This window comes from Lagenorhynchus albirostris, chromosome 11 (assembly GCF_949774975.1).
Source record: "Lagenorhynchus albirostris chromosome 11, mLagAlb1.1, whole genome shotgun sequence".
Classification (NCBI taxonomy): Eukaryota; Metazoa; Chordata; class Mammalia; order Artiodactyla; family Delphinidae; genus Lagenorhynchus; species Lagenorhynchus albirostris.
This window is the reverse complement of record NC_083105.1, coordinates 96,947,796-96,968,852: the sequence shown is the minus strand read 5'-3', so window position 1 is coordinate 96,968,852 and position 21,057 is coordinate 96,947,796. Positions and strand designations below refer to the sequence as shown.

Genomic DNA, 21,057 nt, shown 5'->3' with positions numbered 1-21,057 from the left:
TATTTTTTAACATCTCTATTGGAGTATAATTGCTTTACAATGGTGTGTTAGTTTCTGCTTTATAAAAAAGTGAATCAGTTATACATATACATATATTCCCATATCTCTTCCCTCTTGTGTCTCCCTCCCTCCCACTCTCCCTATCCCACCCCTCTAGGTGGTCACAAAGCACCAAGTTGATCTCCCTGTGCTATGCGGCTGCTTCCCACTAGCTATCTATTTTACATTTGGTAGTGTATATATGTCCATGCCACTCTCTCACTTTGTCACAGCTTACACTTCCCCCTCCCCATATCCTCAAGTCCATTCTCTAGTAGGTCAGTGTCTTTATTCCCATCTTGCCCCTAGGTTCTTCATGACCATTTTTTTTCTTAGATTCCATATATATGTGTTAGCATACGGTATTTGTCTTTCTCTTTCTGACTTACTTCACTCTGTATGACAGACTCTAGGTCCATCCACCTCACCACAAATAACTCAGTTTCATTTCTTTTTATGGCTGAATAATATTCCACTGTATATATGTGCCACATCTTCTTTATCCACTCATCTGTTGATGGACACTTAGGTTGCTTCCATGTCCTGGCTATTGTAAATAGAGCTGCAATGAGCATTGTGGTACATGACTCTGTTTGAATTATGGTTTTCTCAGGGTATATGGCCAGTAGTGGGATTGCTGGGTCCTATGGTAGTTCTATTTTTAGTTTTTTTTTTTTTTTTTTTTTTTGAGGTACGTGGGCCTCTCACTGTTGTGGCCTCTCCCGTTGCGGAGCACAGGTTCCGGACGCACAGGCTTAGCGGCCACGGCTCACGGGCCCAGCCGCTCCGCGGCATGTGGGATCTTCCCGGTCCGGGGCACGAACCCGTGTCCCCTGCATCGGCAGGCGGACTCTCAACCACTGCGCCACCAGGGAAGCCCTATTTTTAGTTTTTTAAGGACCCTCCATACTGTTCTCCATAGTGACTGTATCAATTTACATTCCCACCAACAGTGCAGGAGGGTTCCCTTTTCTCCACACCCTCTCCAGCATTTATTGTTTGTAGATTTTTTGATGATGGCCATTCTGACTGGTGTGAGATGATATCTCATTGTAGTTTTGATTTGCATTTCTCTAATGATTAATGATGTTGAGCATTCTTTCATGTGTTTGTTGGCAATCTTTATATCTTCTTTGGAGAAGTGTCTATTTAGGTCTTCTGCCCATTTTTGGATTGGGTTGTTGTTTTTCTGATATTGAGCTGCTTGTAAATTTTGGAGATTAATCCTTTGTCAGTTGCTTCATTTGCAAATATTTTCTCCCATTTTGAGGGTTGCCTTTTTGTCTTGTTTATGGTTTCCTTTGCTGTGCAAAAGCTTTTAAGTTTCGTTAGGTCCCATTTGTTTATTTTTGTTTTTATTTCCATTTCTCTAGGAGGTGGGTCAAAAAGGATCTTGCTGTGATTTATGTCATAGAGTGTTCTGCCTGTGTTTTCCTCTAAGAGTTTGATAGTGTCTGGCCTTACATTTAGGTCTTTAATCCATTTTGAGTTTATTTTTGTGTATGGTGTTAGGGAGTGTTCTAATTTCATTCTTTTACATGTAGCTGTCCAGTTTTCCCAGCACCACTTATTGAAGAGGCTGTCTTTTCTCCACTGTATATTCTTGCCTCCTTTATCAAAGATAAGGTGACTATATGTGCGTGGGTTTATCTCTGGGCTTTCTATCCTGTTCCATTGATCTATATTTCTGTTTTTGTGCCAGTACCATACTCTGTTGATTACTGTAGCTTTGTAGTATAGTCTGAAGTCAGAAAGCCTGATTCCTCCAGGTCCGTTTTTCTTTCTCAACATTGCTTTGGCTATTCGGGGTCTTTTGTGTTTCATACAAATTGTGAAATTTTTTGTTCTAGTTTTGTGAAAAATGCCAGTGGTAGTTTGATAGGGATTGCATTGAATCTGTAGATTGCTTTGGGTAGTAGAGTCATTTTCACAATGACTTTCACAATGATTCTTCCAACCCAAGAACATGGTATATCTCTCCATCTATTTGTATCATCTTTAATTTCTTTCATCAGTGTCTTACAATTTTCTGCATACAGGTCTTTTGTTTCCTTAGGTAGGTTTATTCCTAGATATTTTATTCTTTTTGTTGCAATGGTAAATGGGAGTGTTTTCTTAATTTCACTTTCAGATTTTTCATCATTAGTGTATAGGAATGCTAGAGATTTCTGTGCATGCATTTTGTATCCTGCTACTTTACTGAATTCATTAACTCTAGTAGTTTTCTGGTAGCCAGTTCTTTCTTAGCTGGTTCTCTCCCTACAGCTAATTCTTCCAGATCCTGGTAATATACCTTTTCTGGCTCTCAGCCACGAGATGGGACAGCTCCCGTGCTGTTACTAGCCCCAGGACACTTCACTATCTCTTTTTGGCTCCCTTAAACTCTATTCTCACTTGTAGTGAAAGTGTGCACTCAGTTCCTGCCAGGATTCTGACTGTTTTTATGAAATCAACAGGAAATACACTCTGCTCTTCCCAGATTTTGTAGGCGTTGGCAATATTCATGGTTGTGTTTGTGGACCAGCATTTATTAGTGAGCTGTGGTTTACAGAGCCAGGAATAAAGCAGAAACCACCTCTCAACTTGGACACCTGTATGGAAAGGAAACTGGGGACAACTTTTTTTCTTTTTTTTTTTTTGGTGGTACGCGGGCCTCTCACTGCTGCGGCCTCTCCCGTTGCAGAGCACAGGCTCCGGACGCGCAGGCTCAGCGGCCATGGCTCACGGGCCCAGCCGCTCTGCGGCATGTGGGATCTTCCCGGACCGGGGCACGAACCTGCGTCCCCTGCATCGGCAGGCAGACTCTCAACCACTGCACCACCAAGGAAGCCCGAGGACAACTTTTTGTACCTAGTTCTGGAGTGCAAGTACCCAGGACCTGTCTTTAGGTCACATGCCCTTCCCATAGCACCAAGTATTGGAGATGGCAAAGGATTCAGAAGTACTTCCTCCAAGCATCTGCTCTTTTGTGTATATTTTTCTTCATTTTTATTGGTGCTGGATGCTGGTTTCTGAGCTAGAAGATCCAGGAAGGGTGTATCTGAATAGAGAAGAGTTGTTGAAGATGAGAATCTAAAGGTGTTATTAACTCTATCACCTTCAGTAGCTTAAAAGAAAAAGAAAAAAAAAAAGAAAGAAAAGGGGCATACTTCCAGTTTGGACTGGAGATGTGAGAGAGACACACGAAGAAGCAAACCAATCAATATCTCTAGCTTGTATTTTCTCTTGGTAACTGATGCTTTCACTTTATGCAAAAACTTATGAAGGATCTTAGAAACTGGTTGGTCGTCTGCAGCTCTTCCTGGCCTTGTTATAGTGCATGGTAGTATGAGCAAGTTGCTAGGATAAAACCATAGTTGCTGTACTACAATATACTCTTGGTAGAGGAGGGAATTATTTTATGGGATTTCTGTGAAGGCAGTGTTGGTGGGTCGATCACATTCTCTGACAGACAAATGGCAGAGATATTCTCCCAGGTTTTGACTAGTCATCAGTGAGAGGACTCAAACAGTACTTTCTAGACTGATGATATCAAAAGAGCTGAATTGAATGAGAGATTATATAGCCAGGTAAGCAGTGGAGGTAAGATAATCCAGAGTCTTTTTTTGGGCCGTGCGGTGTGGCCTGCAGGATCTTAGTTCCCCAACAAAGGATCGAACCTGTGCCCCCTGCAGGTGAAGCACGTAGTCCTAACCACTGGACCTCCAGGGAGTTCCCAGAGTCTTAAAATAATAAGGAAAATTACTCCATATCTTCCTGAATCCCCAAATCCCTGAATATGGAAATGTTTGTACAATTTCCCAGCTGTATCCCAAATCAAATTTCCATGGAGGGTCATATGTTTCCTACAAATATCCTTATACCACAAGGTAATAAATTCTTAACCTTCAGTAAAGTTTTATATATTACCTCAAGGCAATGTTTTCCCACAAAGAAACAAGTTACCCTCTATATGATGCATAAAAAATAATAAAGCCATGTTGAAATACAGATTCTTGGTTGTCAGCTTCCTTTATACCAGCCGTGAAAATCATGCACAAACAAAATAAAAAGTATTACAGGGCTTCCCTAGTGGCAGAGTGGTTAAAAATCCGCCTGTCATTGACATATATACACTAATATGTATAAAATAGATAACTAATAGGAACCTGCTGTATAAAAAAATAAATAAAATAAAATTCAAAAAAGAATCCTCCTGCCAATGCAGGGGACACAAGTTCGAGCCCTGGTCTGGGAAGATCCCACATGCCGCGGAACAACTAAGCCCGTGCTCCACAACTACTAAGCCTGCGCTCTAGAGCCCACGAGCCACAACTACTGAGCCTGAGTGCTACAACTACTGAAGCCCACGTGCCTAGAGCCCACGCTCCGCAACAAGAGAAGCCACCGCAATAAGAAGCCCGTGCACCGCAATGAAGAGTAGCCCCTGCTCATCGCAACTAGAGAAAGCCCGCGCATAGCAATGAAGACCCAACACAGCCAAAAATAAATTAAAAAAAAAAAGGTATTGCATATCATAGCAATTTAGTCTTCTAGGGAAATACTAAAACCATTTAGGGGTGGAAAAATGTTTCCTTCCCTTCTGGATTCTTTGGCTGGTGTAATAAATTACACCTGCCACAAGACAGTAACAGGAGAAAAACAATTTTAATTTTGTGTGTACTGGAGCCCCATAGAAATCTGAGACTCAAAGAAGTAACCAAAGCAGGAAGCTTCAATAGTGTTTAGGCAAAGAAACAATAAATTTGTGAGGAATTGACAAGATCAGGGGTTTTGGGCTTGGTTTAGTAAATAGGTGAAGAAGTAACAAGGTTTGTTCACATAGCCTTCTTGGTCCTAAATTCCTTGTCTCTGGTGCTAAGGATGCTTTATATCCTCCTGGCACAGGGAGGGTACCTTTTACTTGGAGACAAAGGAGGGTCAGAGTGTCCTTGTACCAGTTTCACCATTTTATCTTTCAGAAAACTAGAAACACTATCAAGGGTTGAAGGGAATACCCAGTGTATTATGTATGACTTGGGTGAGGGGTAAAGGCATTCTTACATTCACCAGCTAGACCCATTCATGGCCTTGGGGGAAGAGGTGTGTATAAGATAAAATCACGAGGGATGTGTCAAGGAGATGGCTGAGTGCTATCTTAAGACCTATAGACCTGAGGAGGTACTTCCTTGGGTAAGGTGAGATGTTTAACATTCTTTTTCTTCTGTTTTACATTCCTTTATGAGATGATCAGTCAAGTGCAGCCATGAGAATACAGACTAAAGTTTATTATACTTGCAGATCTTAGAGATAGGAGGCACAGTATGCCACCCAGGGCCACAGAGAAGAACACAGTGATCAGGAGACACAGACAGGAGGGAGCAGCTTTAGGCCAGAGATGTTATTGGCCTTTCTGGGAGGAAAGGCAAGGCAGTGCAGGGTAAGCAAGTTAGGACTGGCTAGTTTGAGTAATTCCACTGGGCTCTACCCTATAGGGATGGTCCCTAGTTGCCTGGTACCCGGCCCTGGGATGATTAAGGGAGAGGAATATTGCCTCTTGGGGTATATGAGCCAAACAGAGGAGTCATGGCTCTGGATTGGTTAGCTTGCCTATCTTTGCTATGTCTAAGAATTGGCTCACCCAGAAAGGACGGCCTCTCCCCAGCCAGAAAGGTATTTTTAAGGTGTCATAGTATACAGAAAAAAAAAATTTTTTAATGTATACAATACAGGGGACCCTACTACATACAAATTGCCTATATTTATGTGTGACATTAAACTTATACATGAATTGGGGAACAATTGGCTAATTGGCATGGTATGTTTTGTTGACATTCAAATGTTTACTTTGTTTTTGCAGGAATTTGGCAATGGGGAGCTGGGTATTTTAGAGGTATTTGTTTGCTTTTAGGTCTCAAATAGTTTTTAGACCCTTGAAAAGTTTATAAACTGTAGGGTAGCTTAGACTCCAGTTATAACCTAGTTTATCAAACTAGGACAAACCTAGGTTGTCCTTAATCTATCTTCACATGTACCAGGAGTGATGGGTTATGGTAATCCTCAATTTTGATGGATATCATACCACCCCTCCACTCAGTAAGACCAGACAAATTTGTCCTTGACTAATGGACTGTGTGATCCCCTGGCCTGCTATGATACTTGGCATATGTCAACAGACCTAATCGTCCACAGAACAGATAGAGGCACCCTGCACTCCACAGACCAGCAGATATTTACTATTTGTGGCCTCCCAGGCAAGAGGAGGTATGGCCTGGTTGCAAGCAATCTCATTAGAATTAAAGATCTGTTGAGGAGCTTGACCTGTAGCCCAGTTTAAGATGCTTAGCCAATCAAAACAATATGTAGGCTCTCCTGGTGGCGCAGTGGTTAAGAATCCGCCTGCCAATGCAGGGGACACGGGTTTGAGCCCTGGTCTGGGAAGATCCCACATGCCGCGGAGCAACTAAGCCCATGTGCCACAACTGCTGAGCCTGCCCTCTAGAGCCTGTGAGCCACAAATACTGAGCCCGTGCGCCACAACTACTGAGCCCGTGCGCCACAACTACTGAAGCCCGCGTGCCTAGAGCCTGTGCTCCCAACAAGAGAAGCCACCGCAACGAGAAGCCCACGCACCGCAATGAAGAGTAGCCCCCGTTCACCGCAACTAGAGAAAGGCCGCGCACAGCAATGAAGACCCAACGCAGCCAAAAAATAAACAAATAAATAAAATTAAAAAACAATATGTATATAAAAGGCCTATTATGTTTCAGACAACCTTCTAAGACAATAATGGGCAAAACAAGACAATACAAATCATACAATTCTCTCTCATACACAACCTTCATAAATGAACAATTTCTTTTTTTTTTAAATTTTTATTGTAGTATAGTTGACTTACAATGTTGTGTTAGTTTCAGGTGTACAGCAAAGTGATTCATTTATACATATAAATATATTCATTCTTTTCAGAGTCTTTACCCATCTAGGTTATTACAGAGTATTGAGTAGAGTTCCCTGTGCTGTACAGCAGGAGTCCCCAACCCCCTGGCTGTGGCCTGTTAGGAACCAGGTTGCACAGCAGGAGGTGAGTGGCAGGTGAGCCAGCACAGCTTCATTTACCACTCCCCATTGCTCCCCATTAATGCCTGAACCATTCCCCACCCCCCGCCCCCCATCCTTGGAAAAATTGTGTTCCACAAAACCGGTCCCTGGTGCAAAAAAGATTGGGGACCGCTGCTATACAGTATGTCCTTGTTGGTTACTTATTTTATATATAGTTGTGTGTGTATGTTAATCCCAAACTTCTAATCCCTCCTCTCCATGTTTCCCCTTTGGTAAGCATAGGCTTTATTTATTTATTTTTTTTCCCGAAATCTACGTGTCTGTTTTTGTTTTGTAAATAAGTTCATTTGTATTATTTTTTAAAACTGGATTCCACATGAGCGAGATCATATATTTGTCTTTCTCTGTCTGACTTACTTAGTATGATAATCTCTAGGTCCATCCATGTTGCTGCAAATGGCATTATTTCATTCTTTTATATATATATATCACATCTTCTTTATCCATTCTACTGTTGATGGACATTCAGGTTGCTTCCATGTCTTGGCTATTGTAAATAGTGGTGCAAAGAACATTGGAGTGCACGTATCTTTTCGAATTATGGTTTTCTCCGGGTATATGCCCAGGTGTGGGATTGCAGGATCATATGGTAGCTCTATTTTTACTTTTCTAAGAAAACTCCATACTGTTTTCCATAGTGACTATACTAATTTACATTCCCACCAACAGTGTAGGAGGTTTCCCTTTCCTCCACACCCTCTCCAGCATTTATTGTTTTTAGACTTCAAAAAAAAAAAATTATTTATTTATTTATGGCTGTGTTGGGTCTTTGTTGCTGTGCGCGGCTTTCTGTAGTTGCAGTGAGCAGGGGTTACTCTTCGTTGCGGTGCGCGGGCTTCTCATTGCGGTGGCTTCTCTTGTTGCGGAGCACAGGCTCTAGGTGCGTGGGCTTCAGTAGCTGTGGCTCGTGGGCTCTAGAGCGCAGGCTCAGTAGTTGTGGCACACAGGCCTAGTTGCTTTGTGGAATGTGGGATCTTCCCGGACCAGGGATCGAACCCGTGTCCCCTGCATTGGCAGGCAGATTCTTAACCACTGCATCCCCAGGGAAGTCCCCATCATTTTTAAATTGTTGCACACTTTTACTAAGAATGGCGGTTGTATAATATATTTACCATTCTACTATGGACTTTCAGTTACTTTTAGTTTCTCCCTACTACAGTGTTGGAATGAATATCCTTATATATGTAACCTTGAGTGAGTCCCTGGGACAGGCCACCAAGTGAGGTTCCTTGGCTTTGCACAGGAAAGAATTCAGAGCAAGCCAGAGTAAAGTGAAAGCAAGTTTACTTAGAGAGATACACACACCATGGAGTGTGGGCCTTCTTAGATGAGAGGCGGCCACAAAATATGGAGTGTTCAGTTTTTATGGTCTGGATAATTTCATAGGCTAGTGAGTGGGAGGAATCTTCTAAGTATCTTGCAGAAGGGCTGGGGATTTCCAGGAATTGGGCCACCACCCACTTTATGGCCTTTTTGGGAAATTGTGTCATGGCCCCTGCGGGTGTGTCATTTAGATGCTAATGAGCGTATAATGAGGCCCAGGTCTACTGGAAGTAGAATCTTGTGCCATCTTGGACCTAGTCAGTTCTAACCAGTTTATGTTCTTAAATGGTTGTGGCATTCTCTTAATCGTTGTGCCCTGCCCCCTTCCTTCTTGTCTCAAAGCCAGTTACATAATACCTTTGATTTTAGTTCAAGATAATATGCATTCAAATGTAATGAAAAGAATTCTGCATTAGATATTGGCATTTCAGGCTGAAAGGTTTAAGAGAATTTAAGTCCGTAAACCATATTAAGATGTTTGGAATATTTAACATTTATTTTGCCCTTTTATAGGTTTAATTTGTTAGATTTGTTTTCCAGTCTGCCGTGTCAAGCATTTAAGGTGGTTAAAAAGCAGCTATGTTAATGTAAAGTAGTGTGATCATATTTGTGAATAGAATTTTTTTTTTTTTTTGTGGTACGCAAGCCTCTCACCGTTGCGGCCTCCCCCGTTGCGGAGCACAGGCTCCGGACGCACAGGCCCAGCGGCCACGGCTCACGAGCCCAGCCGCTCCGCGGCATGTGGGATCTTCCCAGACCGGGGCACGCATGCGCGTTCCCTGCATCGGCAGGCGGACTCTCAACCACTGCGCCACCAGGGAAGCCCAATAGAATTGTTTTAAAAGGGAGATGGGAAGCCAGCGAGGTCGGTTCCGCCCGACTCCAACATGGCGGCACTCTTTGTGTGCTCTGAGGTGCTGTCCCTGGCCTCCTCGCGGCCGTGATGCATCTCACTCTGCGGTGTCCTCCAGGACATGGCAGGTAATGAGCTGGAGGAGGAGAGCCAAGCTGGAGTTGCCCCAGACAAATTGTCAGAACAGAGTAGGGTGCGCTACTTGGAAATCTGAGAAACAAGGTAGTGAGACTTCCCTGGTGGCACAGCGGTTAAGAATCCTCTTGCCAATGCATGGGACACGGGTTCTGAGCCCTGGTCCAGGAAGATCGCACATGCCGCGGAGCAACTAAGCCCGTGCGCCGCAACTACTGAGCCTATGCTCTAGAACCGCCGAGCCACAACTACTGAGCCCGTGTGCTACTGAAGGCTGCGTGTCTGGAGCCCATGCTCCACAGCAAGAGAAACCACCGCAATGAGAAGCCCATACACTGCAAGGAAGAATTGCCCCTACTCGCCGCAGCTAAAGCCCACAGACAGCAATAGAAGACCCAACTTACTTATTGTAAGTAAATAAATAAATAAAATTGTTTTTTAATTTTAAAAAATTGTTTTAAAGGGTTTAATATCTGTTTTGAGTTGCTCTAATATTAAAAACCAGTGAAAGTTATTCCTCGTATTTAATACAAAATTATTATTTAAAAAATTAGTTAGTTAATTATTTTTTGACTGCATTGGGTCTTCGTTGCTGCATGCGGGCTTTCTCTAGTTGCGGCGAGCCGGGGCTACTCTTCGTTGTGGTGTGTGGGCTTCTCATTGCGGTGGCTTCTCTGGTTGTGGAGCACGGGCTCTATGTGTGCGGGCTTTGGTAGTTGTGGCTCGTGGGCTCTACAGCACAGGCTCAGTAGTTGTGGCACATGGGCTTAGTTGCTCCGCGGCATGTGGGATCTTCCCGGACCAGGGCTCGAACCCGGCTCGAACCCGTATCCCCTTCATTGGCAGGCGGATTCTTTTTTTTTAAATATGTATGAACTTTTTTTTTTAATTAATTAATTTAGTTTTGGCTGCTATGGGTCTTCATTGCTGCTTGAGGGCTTTTATCTAATCGCGGCGAGCAGGAGCTACTCTTCATTGAGGTATGTAGGCTTCTCATTGCGGTGGGTTCTCGTTGTGAAGCATGGGCTCTAGGCTCACAGGCTTCAGTAGTTGTGGCATGCGGGCTCTAGAGCACAGGCTTCAGTAGTTGTGGCTTGCGGGCTTCAGTAGTTGTGGCTTGCAGGCTCAGTAGTTGTGGCTTGAGGGCTCTAGAGCGCAGGCTCAGTAGTTGTGGTGCATGGGCTTAGTTGCTCTGTGGCATGTGGGATCTTCCTAGACTAGGGCTCGAACCTGTGTCCCCTGCATTGGCAGGTGGATTCTTAACCACTGCACCACCAGGGAAGTCCCAATATGTATGAAAATTTAAAAAAAGTTATTTATTTATTTATTTATATGTTGTTTATTTTTTGGCTGCACTGGGTCTTCGTTGCTGCGTTCCGGCTTTCTCCAGTTGTGGCGAGCGGAGGCTCCTCTTTGTTGCAGTGCGCGGGCTTCTCATTGCAGTGGCTTCTCTTGTGGAGCACGGGCTCTAGGTGCGCGGGCTTCGGTAGTTGTGGCACGCGGGCTCAGTAGTTGTGCCTCGCGGGCTCTAGAGCACAGGCTCAGTAGTTGTGGCTCACGGGCTTAGTTGCTCCTTAGCATGTGGGATCTTCCCGGACCAGGGCTCAAACCCATGTCCCCTGCATTGGCAGGCAGATACTTAACCACTGTGCTACCAGGGAAGTCCCTTAATAGAGAATTAGATTTGGAAATCATATTACACAATTTTGAAGGCTTAAAATTAGGTATTGAAATTTGTATCTTTAATAAATTGAACATGTACTTAAATTCTAACATGCTATAAATAACATTCTGTGACCAAAGTCCTCCAATTCCCATTAACAGATTCAGCATTTATTTCTCATGAAATTTTCTTAAAAAAACAACCATCATCATCACCACCACAGAATAACTGTCAGTAAAATATATTAAGAATTAGTGAATACCATAACTCTTGGCAATAGAGTAAGCAAGCAATGTTGATAGCTCCAACTAAGGTGTCAATGGCTCCAGCTAAAGACCATGAAGAAAATGCCTGCAGTTGAAGAAGTGAGATTTATGACTCTCTGTGAGGGAGAATGCACCTCGTTGGGAACCATGAGCCATGAAATGTCTCAGCATGAGGGCGTTTCTCTTACTGGGACTCTCCATAGCTATACATTCAATTATAGAATTTGGGCTGTGGTTTGGTCATTTGGGGGAGGGCGTAAGAAAAGGGAGATTTGCGTTTGATTGGTTAGATTGGACATTGTGAGGGAGTAGGGTCGATTCTATGGTTGTTGATAAATCTTTGGGGAAGGCTGACTGGAACAAGGATAAGGCTGTAATTGGCAAAGAAGTAGCAGACATTCTTTTTACCCAAGAGAGGGGGTGTTGGGTGTTTTGTGGGTGTCTCAGACAAATTATGAAGTGGCTTTGCTTGCTCTCATTTTATCATGGTCTTAGAGTCATCTTGTCTGAGGTTGGTATTCTACGAGACTTATGTCCAACAGGGAAATGATATGGCCTGGTTACGAGTATCAGGCCAGTTTTTGACTGTCAGGGGTTGCTCCTTGCCCTCCACCGTGCCACCCCCACCCCTGCCCACCAGGTGATAGTAAGTAGAGAAAAGTAAATAAATTCAAGAGATTTAGCCCACAAGTCTACAGGACCAGATATAGGGTCAGAGGGAATGTCAGCGGTGATTTCTAGGTTGCTGGCAATGCTATTCACGAGGATAGCACCAGCTTTGTGTAGTCCTTCAACTTGAGACCAAAAATAAAGAACTTACTGTACGGCACAGGGAACTTTACTCAATACTCTGTAAGGACCTATATGGGAAAAGAATCTAAAAAAGAGTAGATATATGTATATGTATAATTGATTCACTTTGCTGTATAGCACAAACTAACACGACCTTGTAAATCAACCATACGCCAACAAAAATTAATTAAAAAAATATGAAAAGTTAACATATCATACCCATTTTACAGATGGAAAAGTAAAACTTTAGAAAGGTTAAATACCTTGCCCACTGTTGCATGGAATCAGAACTCTGGATTTATCCATTTTGGACATTTCACATAAATGGAATCATACAATAGCTGGTGTTTTGTGTCTGACTTCTTAGCACAATGTTTTCAAGGTTCATCCATTTTGTAGGAAGTGTCATTACTTCATCTATTTATAACCAAGTAAAATACCATCGTACAGATGTACCACATTTGTTTATCCATGTATCAGTCGATGAATGTTTGGGAATTTCCACTTTTGGGCCACCACAGATAATGCTGCTAGAATAGTCATGTACAAGTTTCTGTTTGAACATTTGTTGTCAATTCTCAGATATATGCCAAGGAGTGGAATTGCTGTGTCATACAGTAATTATATGTTAATTTTTGAGGAACCACCGAACTGTTTTTCATAGTGGTTGCACAATTTTACATTTCCACCAGCCAATATATGGTTCTCATTTCTCCCCTTTCTCATATGACAGTTCTAATTTCTCCACATTCTCACCAACAATTGTTATTATTGGTTTTTTGTTTATAGCTATCCTAGTAGGTATAAGTGGATCTCACTGTGGTTTTGATTTGCATTTCCCTAATGACTAAGGATGTTGCGAATCTCTTCATATGCTGACTAGCAGTCTGTAAATCTTCCTTGGAGAAACGTACTCAAGTCTTTCAGCCGTTTTTAAATTAGGTTGTTTTAGGAGTCCTTTATGTATTCTGGATACTGAATATGCAGAGTATATACAGATAATATTTGTAAATATTTTTTTCCCCATTCTGTGAGTCTGAAACCGAATCCTCCTAAAACAAGAGTTCCCCTGCTGAGTTTATGATTAACCTCTCTATCCAAAATTTATCCCCTTTCTTGTCCCACTTCATTCCCCTCAGGATTGAGTCCTATCAAAGAAAAGGGGGGATTGAAAACGACCCTTCCGGGTACAAAAGCCACACTGCGTCCCCTGTTTCTTGTTTGTAGAAAAAGACTTTAGTAGCTTAGGCCTTCCCTGAGTTCCAAAGAGCAGACTTAAACATGTACTAATTAGGGACACTCTTAGATTTAGGTATTTGATAAACTTTAAGTTAATTTTTGTGTGTATTGTGGTAGAGGTCCACATTCATTCTTTTGCGCATAGATATCCAGTTGTCTCAGCATCTTTTGTTGAAAAGACTGTTCTTTCACCCGCTGCATGGTCCTGGCACCCTTGTCAGAAATCAGTTGAACATAGATGTGTGGGCTTATTCCTGGACTCTGAATTCTATTCCATCTTCCGAATTTTGTAATTTAACCTTTTAAAAATCACTTTTGGATTTACTTGAATTTGGCATTTTTATCTCCAAAACTTCCAAAATTATTTATCATTTATTCAGTTGATTGAAATGAGCCAGAATCAAATTTGCTGTGGGAAAAGTTTACTAAACATCAAGAGGGTTTCATAGCAAAGTTATTACAGTGTTAGACTAAACATCAAGAGGGTTTCATAGCAAAGTTATTACAGTGTTAGACTAAGCATCAAGAGGGTTTCATAGCAATGTTATTACAATGTTAGATTATGTTAGAATTACATGCCTTGCTACTAGAAGCATTTCTAAAGGTATAAACTTATGAGACATTAGGAATCCATTTCAACATATCAGAAAGGGAAATTATGATAAAAATACGAGACACCACATAGCATAAACATACAATATGAATGAATACATGAATAAGGATTTTTAATATTTAACTCTTTCACAAATTATGTACAATAAAAATAAAATAATACAGTTATGTGTTCAGCCTTTCCTGTGGATCTGTTTATCTGCGTTGCAAGGGTTGCTGGGTAATAATTGTACAGTGTTATGGTTATTCTGAATATTTTTCTCAGAGTCCAGGATAGTTATTAGGGACAAATGACTGCTCTCCGCCATGCTGGCTCACACCATTTTGCTGGATAAAACACCATTTCCTTGCAATGCTCTGTCATCCTTCCCTCCCAACTATTCTTCTGTCACAGTCTGTTATATCGTCACATTTCTTTGAGAGAGGTGACACATACACACAAAAAGGGGAAAACCTTGACCTGGTTGGCATTGCTGAGGTTCAAAGACCCATCAGAGAGAATAGATTTTTCTTTTCTCAACATTCAAGCAAGTCCCTTCCAAGCATTCACTAGTTATATGGGAAATGTATAGTTGCAAAACTATGATTTTAAAAGGATCATATATATATATATTTTTTTTTTAATTTAGTTTTTATATTTGGCTGGGTTGGGTCTTCGCTGCTGCGTGTGGACTTTCTCTCATTGGGGTGAGCGGGACCTACTTTTCGTTGTGGTGCACGGGATTCTCATTGCGGTGGCTTCTCTTGTGGCTCACAGGAATGCGGGCTTCAGTAGTTGTGGCTCGCGGGCTCTAGAGCGCAGGCTCAGTCGTTGTGGTGCACGGGCTTAGTTGCTCCGCGGCATGTGGGAGCTTCCCATACCGGGGCTTGAACCCGTGTCCCCTGCATCAGCAGGCAGATTCTTAACCACTGCACCACCAGGGAAGCCCTTAAAAGGATCTTTTTGCAGATTTGTTACTTGAGGTATACATTCACTTTTAGTGTGTCTTCTTCACAGCCCTCAAATTCATTTTAAGATCCTTTATTATACAAGAGCCTAAAGATGACCAGGCATTTTCCATACCAAGAAAAAATCCTCTGTACGTACAAACATAAAAACATACTTCAGACAATTACAACATACAACACATGCTTGGATATTAATGCTTTGAAGAGATGGCTTGGGGTTACAATCACCCAGGTTCTCTCATTAGGAAGTTCTTTGGATCACAGGGTGACAGAATTTTGTTCACTTGAAAGTGAGCCCCAATGGAAAAGAGTAGAAAAATTTATCATTAATACCACTGAAAACTCAGAACAAGAATCAAATAATAAAGGATACCGGTTATAAAACATTTGATCCTCTCACCATACTCCTCAGTATTTACCTTCTGCTTTCTCTCTGCTTAAATGGCAGAGTATTGACACTTAGGGGCTCCCAGGCCCTGCAGTTCTGTCGTTTCCCAGTAGGGGGCGATGCTGCATTTAAAAACTGCACCAGTTGCGGCATTAACCCTGGTGGGTCTGGGTTCCTTCTATTTTCAAGACATTTTAAAAACATCTATGAATACTTTTTTCTAAACTCAGAGAAAGTGAGAGTTGAAGAAAAACAGAATTCTTGAAGGATAGTTCTTTTACCCACTGTCTTCAGAGGTATTTCTTTGTATGTGACATTCTTGAAGGTTGGTATCAAAGTCCCAAAGTACGAAATGCATCTCGTAAGTCATCAACCTCATATAGGGGCTGTGGAGAAAAAGAGAGAGTGGATGACTTTGTAAACATTTTTGAAGAAAGTAAGGGGAGAGGGGCTTCCCTGGTGGCACAGTGGTTAAGAATCCCCCTGCCGATGCAGGGGACACGGGCTCGAGCCCTGGTCTGGGAAGATCCCATATGCCACGGAGTAACTAAGCCCGAGTGCCATAACTACAGAAGCCTACAGCCTGTGCTCTGTAAAGTTTTCATCAGAGGAAAAATAAGGAGAGAATGATAAATACACACACACACACACACACACACACACACACAACACACACAACAATGTGGGAAATATAAGAAACGGAAGTATAAGTACCTCCAGGGATAGATGACTTTGGAGAGAGAAAGAAAATGAGAAGCAAAGAAGGCCCTTAACTTACCAAAAGGATGCGTCGAAGCTGTCTGGACAGACGAACCGAATTTTCATGCAGCCCCTCCCAGGCTTTGAAAGTTCTTTCATGATTTTCCACAAAAGTATTCCAGCAATAAAAATAATCTATAAAAAAAAGGAGGGGGAAGGGGATAGCTCAGATCTCAAATCATGAGGAAAGAAAGAAAACCCTGGCTCCGCCCAAAGCCTTGGGTCCAAGCCATTGGTTCTTTTTTTTTTTTTAATATTTTATTTATTTATTTGGTCTTGCTGGTTCTTAGTTGCAGCAGGTGTGCTCCTTAGTTGTGGCTCGCAGGCTCCTTACTTGCTGCATGTGAACTCTTACTTGCGGCATGTGTGTGGGATCTAGTTCCCTGACCAGGGATCGAACCCGGGTCCCCTGCATTGGGCACGTGAGTCTTAACCACTGTGCTACCAGGGAAGTCCCAAGCCATTGGTTTTTTTCCTCCAATTCTAGTTGATAACTTTTGGCTCCAAAGGCGAACCAGAACTCCCAGAATTCTGCCCCCCGGTCCCCCCCACCCCGCAATCTGAATTGCAAACCGTGCTTTGCTGAGCCGGGCAGAAAGGTCCCTGCGCACCTTTGAAGGTCATAATGGCGATTTGGACCCCAGCGCGGTGCAGCCGCCTCAGCCCCTCGGGCTCCGCCTTGCGTTCCTTGTCGCAGAAGTAGAGGCGCGCTGTGAAGATCCTCAGACTCAGATTGGGGTACCCTCTCAGGAAGTCGGCCACGTGCCGCGCGCAGTCATAGCAGGGGCTCCAAGACGTGAACCAGGTGACACGGTAGCACCGCCCGGGGTCCAGGTCCCAGTCGGAGATGTAGCGGAGGAAGAGCAGTTCCACGTGGCATCCCGCCTGGGGAGAGAGCAGAGGGCTCAGTGGAGGGTTACTGACCTTGACTGCCCTGCCGGTAGCTTTACAGTCATTAATTCGTGTCCCTCCCAGGGTGATCTTTTTTGGGGTGTCTGCAGTTTTGTCCTAGGTTACAGGAAGGTTAAGCAACTGCCGGAAAGGACACAGTGTAAGTGGTGAGCCCAAACACTTTGCACTTTTGGCGCTAGGAAGGGAAAAACGCACAGCTTCTCTGTGGAATGGGGAGGATGGAATGAGTTGGGTGAATGAAGGAGAAGCACACTATCTCAGATTTCATTTTTGTTTGAGAAGTCCCTTTTTCTTCCTTGGAGGGGAAGGCAAATGGCTTGGAAGGGCTGTTGATGTAACGTTGTGGAAATACACTGGACCACTAAGTGGAGGTCAGAAAATTTAGGGTTAGGAGATAGATTATGAGACTGACAGGTGAGTGTTGTTTTTTTAAAATTAATTACTCTATTAATTAATTTATTTATTATTTTTGGCTGCATTGGGCCTTCGTTGCAGTGCGCTTTTCTTGTTGCACAGCACAGGCTCTAGATGCTCAGGCTTCAGTAGTTGTGGCTCGTGGGCCCTAGAGTGCAGGCTCAGTAGGTGGGGCACATGGGCTTAGCGGCTCCACGGCATGTGGGATCTTCCTGGACCAGAGATCGAACCCATGTCCCCTGCATTGGCAGGCAGATTCTTAACCACTGCGCCACCAGGGAAAGTCCCTGAGTGTTGTTTTGAGAGGGGTTAATAGGCGCCACTGGGGCTAAGAGCAATTAAATACAGGGTTACCTATATTGTTGTGCTTGGCTGTATTGGACTTTGCAGATATTTTGCGTTTTGAAGGTTTGTGGCAACCCGGTCTCGAGTACGTCTATCAGCATCATTTTTTCCAACAGCATTTGCTCACTTTGTGTCTCTGTGTCACATTTTGGTAATTCTTGCAAATTTCAAATTTTTCATTATTTTATTTGTTATGGTGATCTGTGGTCAGTGATCTTTGTTACCACTATGATTCTCTGAAAGCTTAGATGATAGCAGTTTTTAGCAATAAGCTTTTAAAATTAAGGCATGTACTCTTTAAAAAAAAACTTTTATTTGGCTGTGCCGGGTCTTAGTTGTGGTGCACGGGATCTTTACTTGTGGCATGCTGGATTGGTAGCTGCATGTGAACTCAGTTGCGATGTGGCATGCGGGACCTAGTTCCCCGACCAGGGATCGAACCTGTGCCCCCTGCAGTGGAAGCGCAGAGCCCTAACCACTGGACCGCCAGGGAATTCCCAGCAAGTCCCCTTAATACTGCAGAAAAGTCATTAGTCCCAGAATCTGAAGACCCAGGTTCCGTTTCCTGGCATCGCCACTCTTGTGACTTAAACAAGTCACCCAACTCTTGGATCTCCTGATTCTTCATCAGCGGAATGAAGTTTGGTTGTGAGGATTAAATGAGAGGGAAGGAAAGGGTTGTTAACACAAAAGCTTTCTATGTTTAGAATGTGTCTTATTACCAAATAGGAAAGAGATTAGAATGTAAAACAATTGCAGTGAGATAATTTACACAATACAAATGGAGGCCAAAAAAATTGGAGAGTAAAACTAGCCCTAGAAACTAGCCAGTGTCATTCCACCCATGGATTCTTCCCTGGGATTCCACCAAGACTAGATGTCACTGCATGTTATGAGAGGAAATATTCATTGGCAGAAGAGTATGTGAACCCATCTGGGTTTTGGTGAAGAAGTCTCTTGGAAATGTAATTCTCTGATCTTCAAGTTTTAATTAATGGCTTCCCTGAGTTTTCTGAGGCTCACTATTACGTATGTACTTACTGGCCTCTGATCTAGGTGAGCAGGAAGGAATAGAACTCATTTGGAAGACAGAATGGAGTCATTAATTTTTCCTAAATTTTTCTTCCTTAATTTTTTAAAATTCTAAAGCCACAGTTTGTTTTTCCACATTTAAAATTCAGCTTGAATGAGCTGTATATATTCCCCCAAATCAAAAGCCTCTTTCTTTGGATATCTTCTTTAATCTTAAAGGCAATTTGGATGCTGGGGAAAGGAGAGGAAGTTTTGGGGCAGTTATTCTTGGCATTGAAGCAAGGTGTGGCCTTGATGTGCTCAGCATGATTGGGGAGGACATTAAATGACACCCTTTGGGGTATTTCTATTGTGGTTGCAGGGACATGTAAAAAAGAGATTTGAGGAATCTAGTGGAGACAAATGAAACAGGCTGAAAGTGGTACCATCAGCAGGTGGCTCTAAAAATGCCCTGCTTGGGAAGCAGGTATTAATTGATACCTTGTTTCGAAGGTGCCCAAAGTCCAGTGAGAAGGAGGTGGCGCTATCCCGTCGCTTCACCACGTAGCACAAGTAGGTTTCATGGCGGCCCTTAGCCCAGCGCACGTTTTTGAAGTGGTAAAGAAACTTCCTCCTCTTCATCAGGAGGCTGTGGGTGAGAGGAGGGAGGAAGTGCGGGAGCATCGCTGATCCTCTGGTCACTCCTGGCTTACCTTCAGCTTTTTAAAAAAAATGTGTAATACTTGGGCCAAACCAAAGGAGATGCTCTTGCTTCCCTTTGTTGGATGCCTGAGACTTACTGAGCTTGGAATCCATTACAACCCCCTTATCATGCTTATATTTAAGACCAGTTGAGACAGCAAGAAACCCAAAGCCAAACGGCTCACAGGACAGGCTCCTCCCATGGCTGCCTTCTAGATGCTGATAACTTGGAATTACAAACCTGTTCCCCAGTCCCATAGTGATCTGTTCAGGTTTCCCCTCCAATCTCTATCTAAATGTCCAGCATGGACCTCTAACTCACGGGGTTAACACAGTATTCCCAAATTGCCCTTTCCTGAGCTGCCTCTCCTCTCCTACCGACTTTCCGTCCCAAGTAACCAGGCTAAAAGCTTGGAATCATTTTTGATTCTCCTTCACTCCTCATATTGAATTAATTTATTAATCATCTAAATTTATTGAGTCAAACTTTCAAATATTTCTGGATTTGTTCCTGCTCTACTTCCTCTGTTCTCTGCTTCAGTCCAAGCTCTAATCTTTCCCTTTATCCGTTGTCCTGACCTCTTAACTGGTCTCTCTGCCCGCAGTCCCTTCAAAATAACATTTTCCACGAGGTGCCTGAGAGATCTCACAAAAGCCCAGGTGTGGGCCTGTCATTCTGATACCGAAAAAGCCCCTAACTTCCGCTGGTAGAATAAACTCCAAACTCTTTAATGCAGTAAAGCTTTTACATCTGGACATCAATCTACATTTCTAGCCTCGTTTCCTACTATTTTCTCTTTTCTGCATCACTTCAGCCTCCCCGCCATGCCTGCAGCAGGCAGGACCCCTGGCACTAGTCTTTTCTTTCCAGCCACCTGACTGCAAGCTTCCCTGCCTTTTTTTCCACTGGGCAAAACCTACCCATCCTTCAAAGCCTTAATCACAATTTCAGACCTTTCTCACTGCCACTATGCCAAAATTTCTAGGCAAAATCGAACATTAACAGCAACAAAAAACCCTCCCGTAGTTTTCCTACTGTTCTCCGCTTATCCTTATCAAAGCATTCAACCTTTGTTATCAATTGATTGCTACATCTGTCTCCTCAATTAGAATTTCTGTGTTTTGAGTCAGGAAGTGTCACTTTTTGAGTCATGCTTTTTAAAAATATGTCAACTTGCATACTACTAAAAAGTAGAAAGTTAAATTTTTTAAATGCTTAACCAGTATATCTAGTGATAATTAGACATACTATCTAATGATAATTACTGTTAATATACTTACGTTTTTCGTTCTAGTCTTTTTTATAGGCATGTATTTATAGGATTTAGATTAGGCTGATTTCCTGTGTAAATTTGTAATATAACCTAAATATTTTGCAATGTTCTTCACACACGGGTGTGTGTGTGTGTGTGTGTGTGTGTGTGTGTGTGTGTGTGTGTGTGTGTGTGTGTGTGTGTGTGTGTGTGTGGGCAGGGCGGGTTAGGGGAGGGGCGGATTGCACTTTGTTTCCCAGCACAGTGTCTTGCATATCATAAGCACTAAATTGAGTTGAATT

The 21,057-nt window shown here is 42.9% G+C and overlaps 1 protein-coding gene across 1 annotated transcript; it reads right to left on the bottom strand.

Annotated features, from left to right (window-relative positions):
• Nucleotides 1-9,368: 9,368 nt before the first annotated feature.
• On the bottom strand, nucleotides 9,369-19,484 carry AICDA (activation induced cytidine deaminase). Its single transcript, XM_060165524.1, has 5 exons — nucleotides 19,302-19,484; nucleotides 16,730-17,003; nucleotides 16,138-16,253; nucleotides 15,641-15,745; nucleotides 9,369-9,452 (listed from the first exon to the last, which is right to left on the bottom strand). Exons 1-4 carry the CDS (start codon nucleotides 19,482-19,484, stop codon nucleotides 15,692-15,694), a joined length of 627 nt encoding a protein of 208 aa, XP_060021507.1. The 3' UTR covers nucleotides 9,369-9,452; nucleotides 15,641-15,691.
• Nucleotides 19,485-21,057: the final 1,573 nt, after the last annotated feature.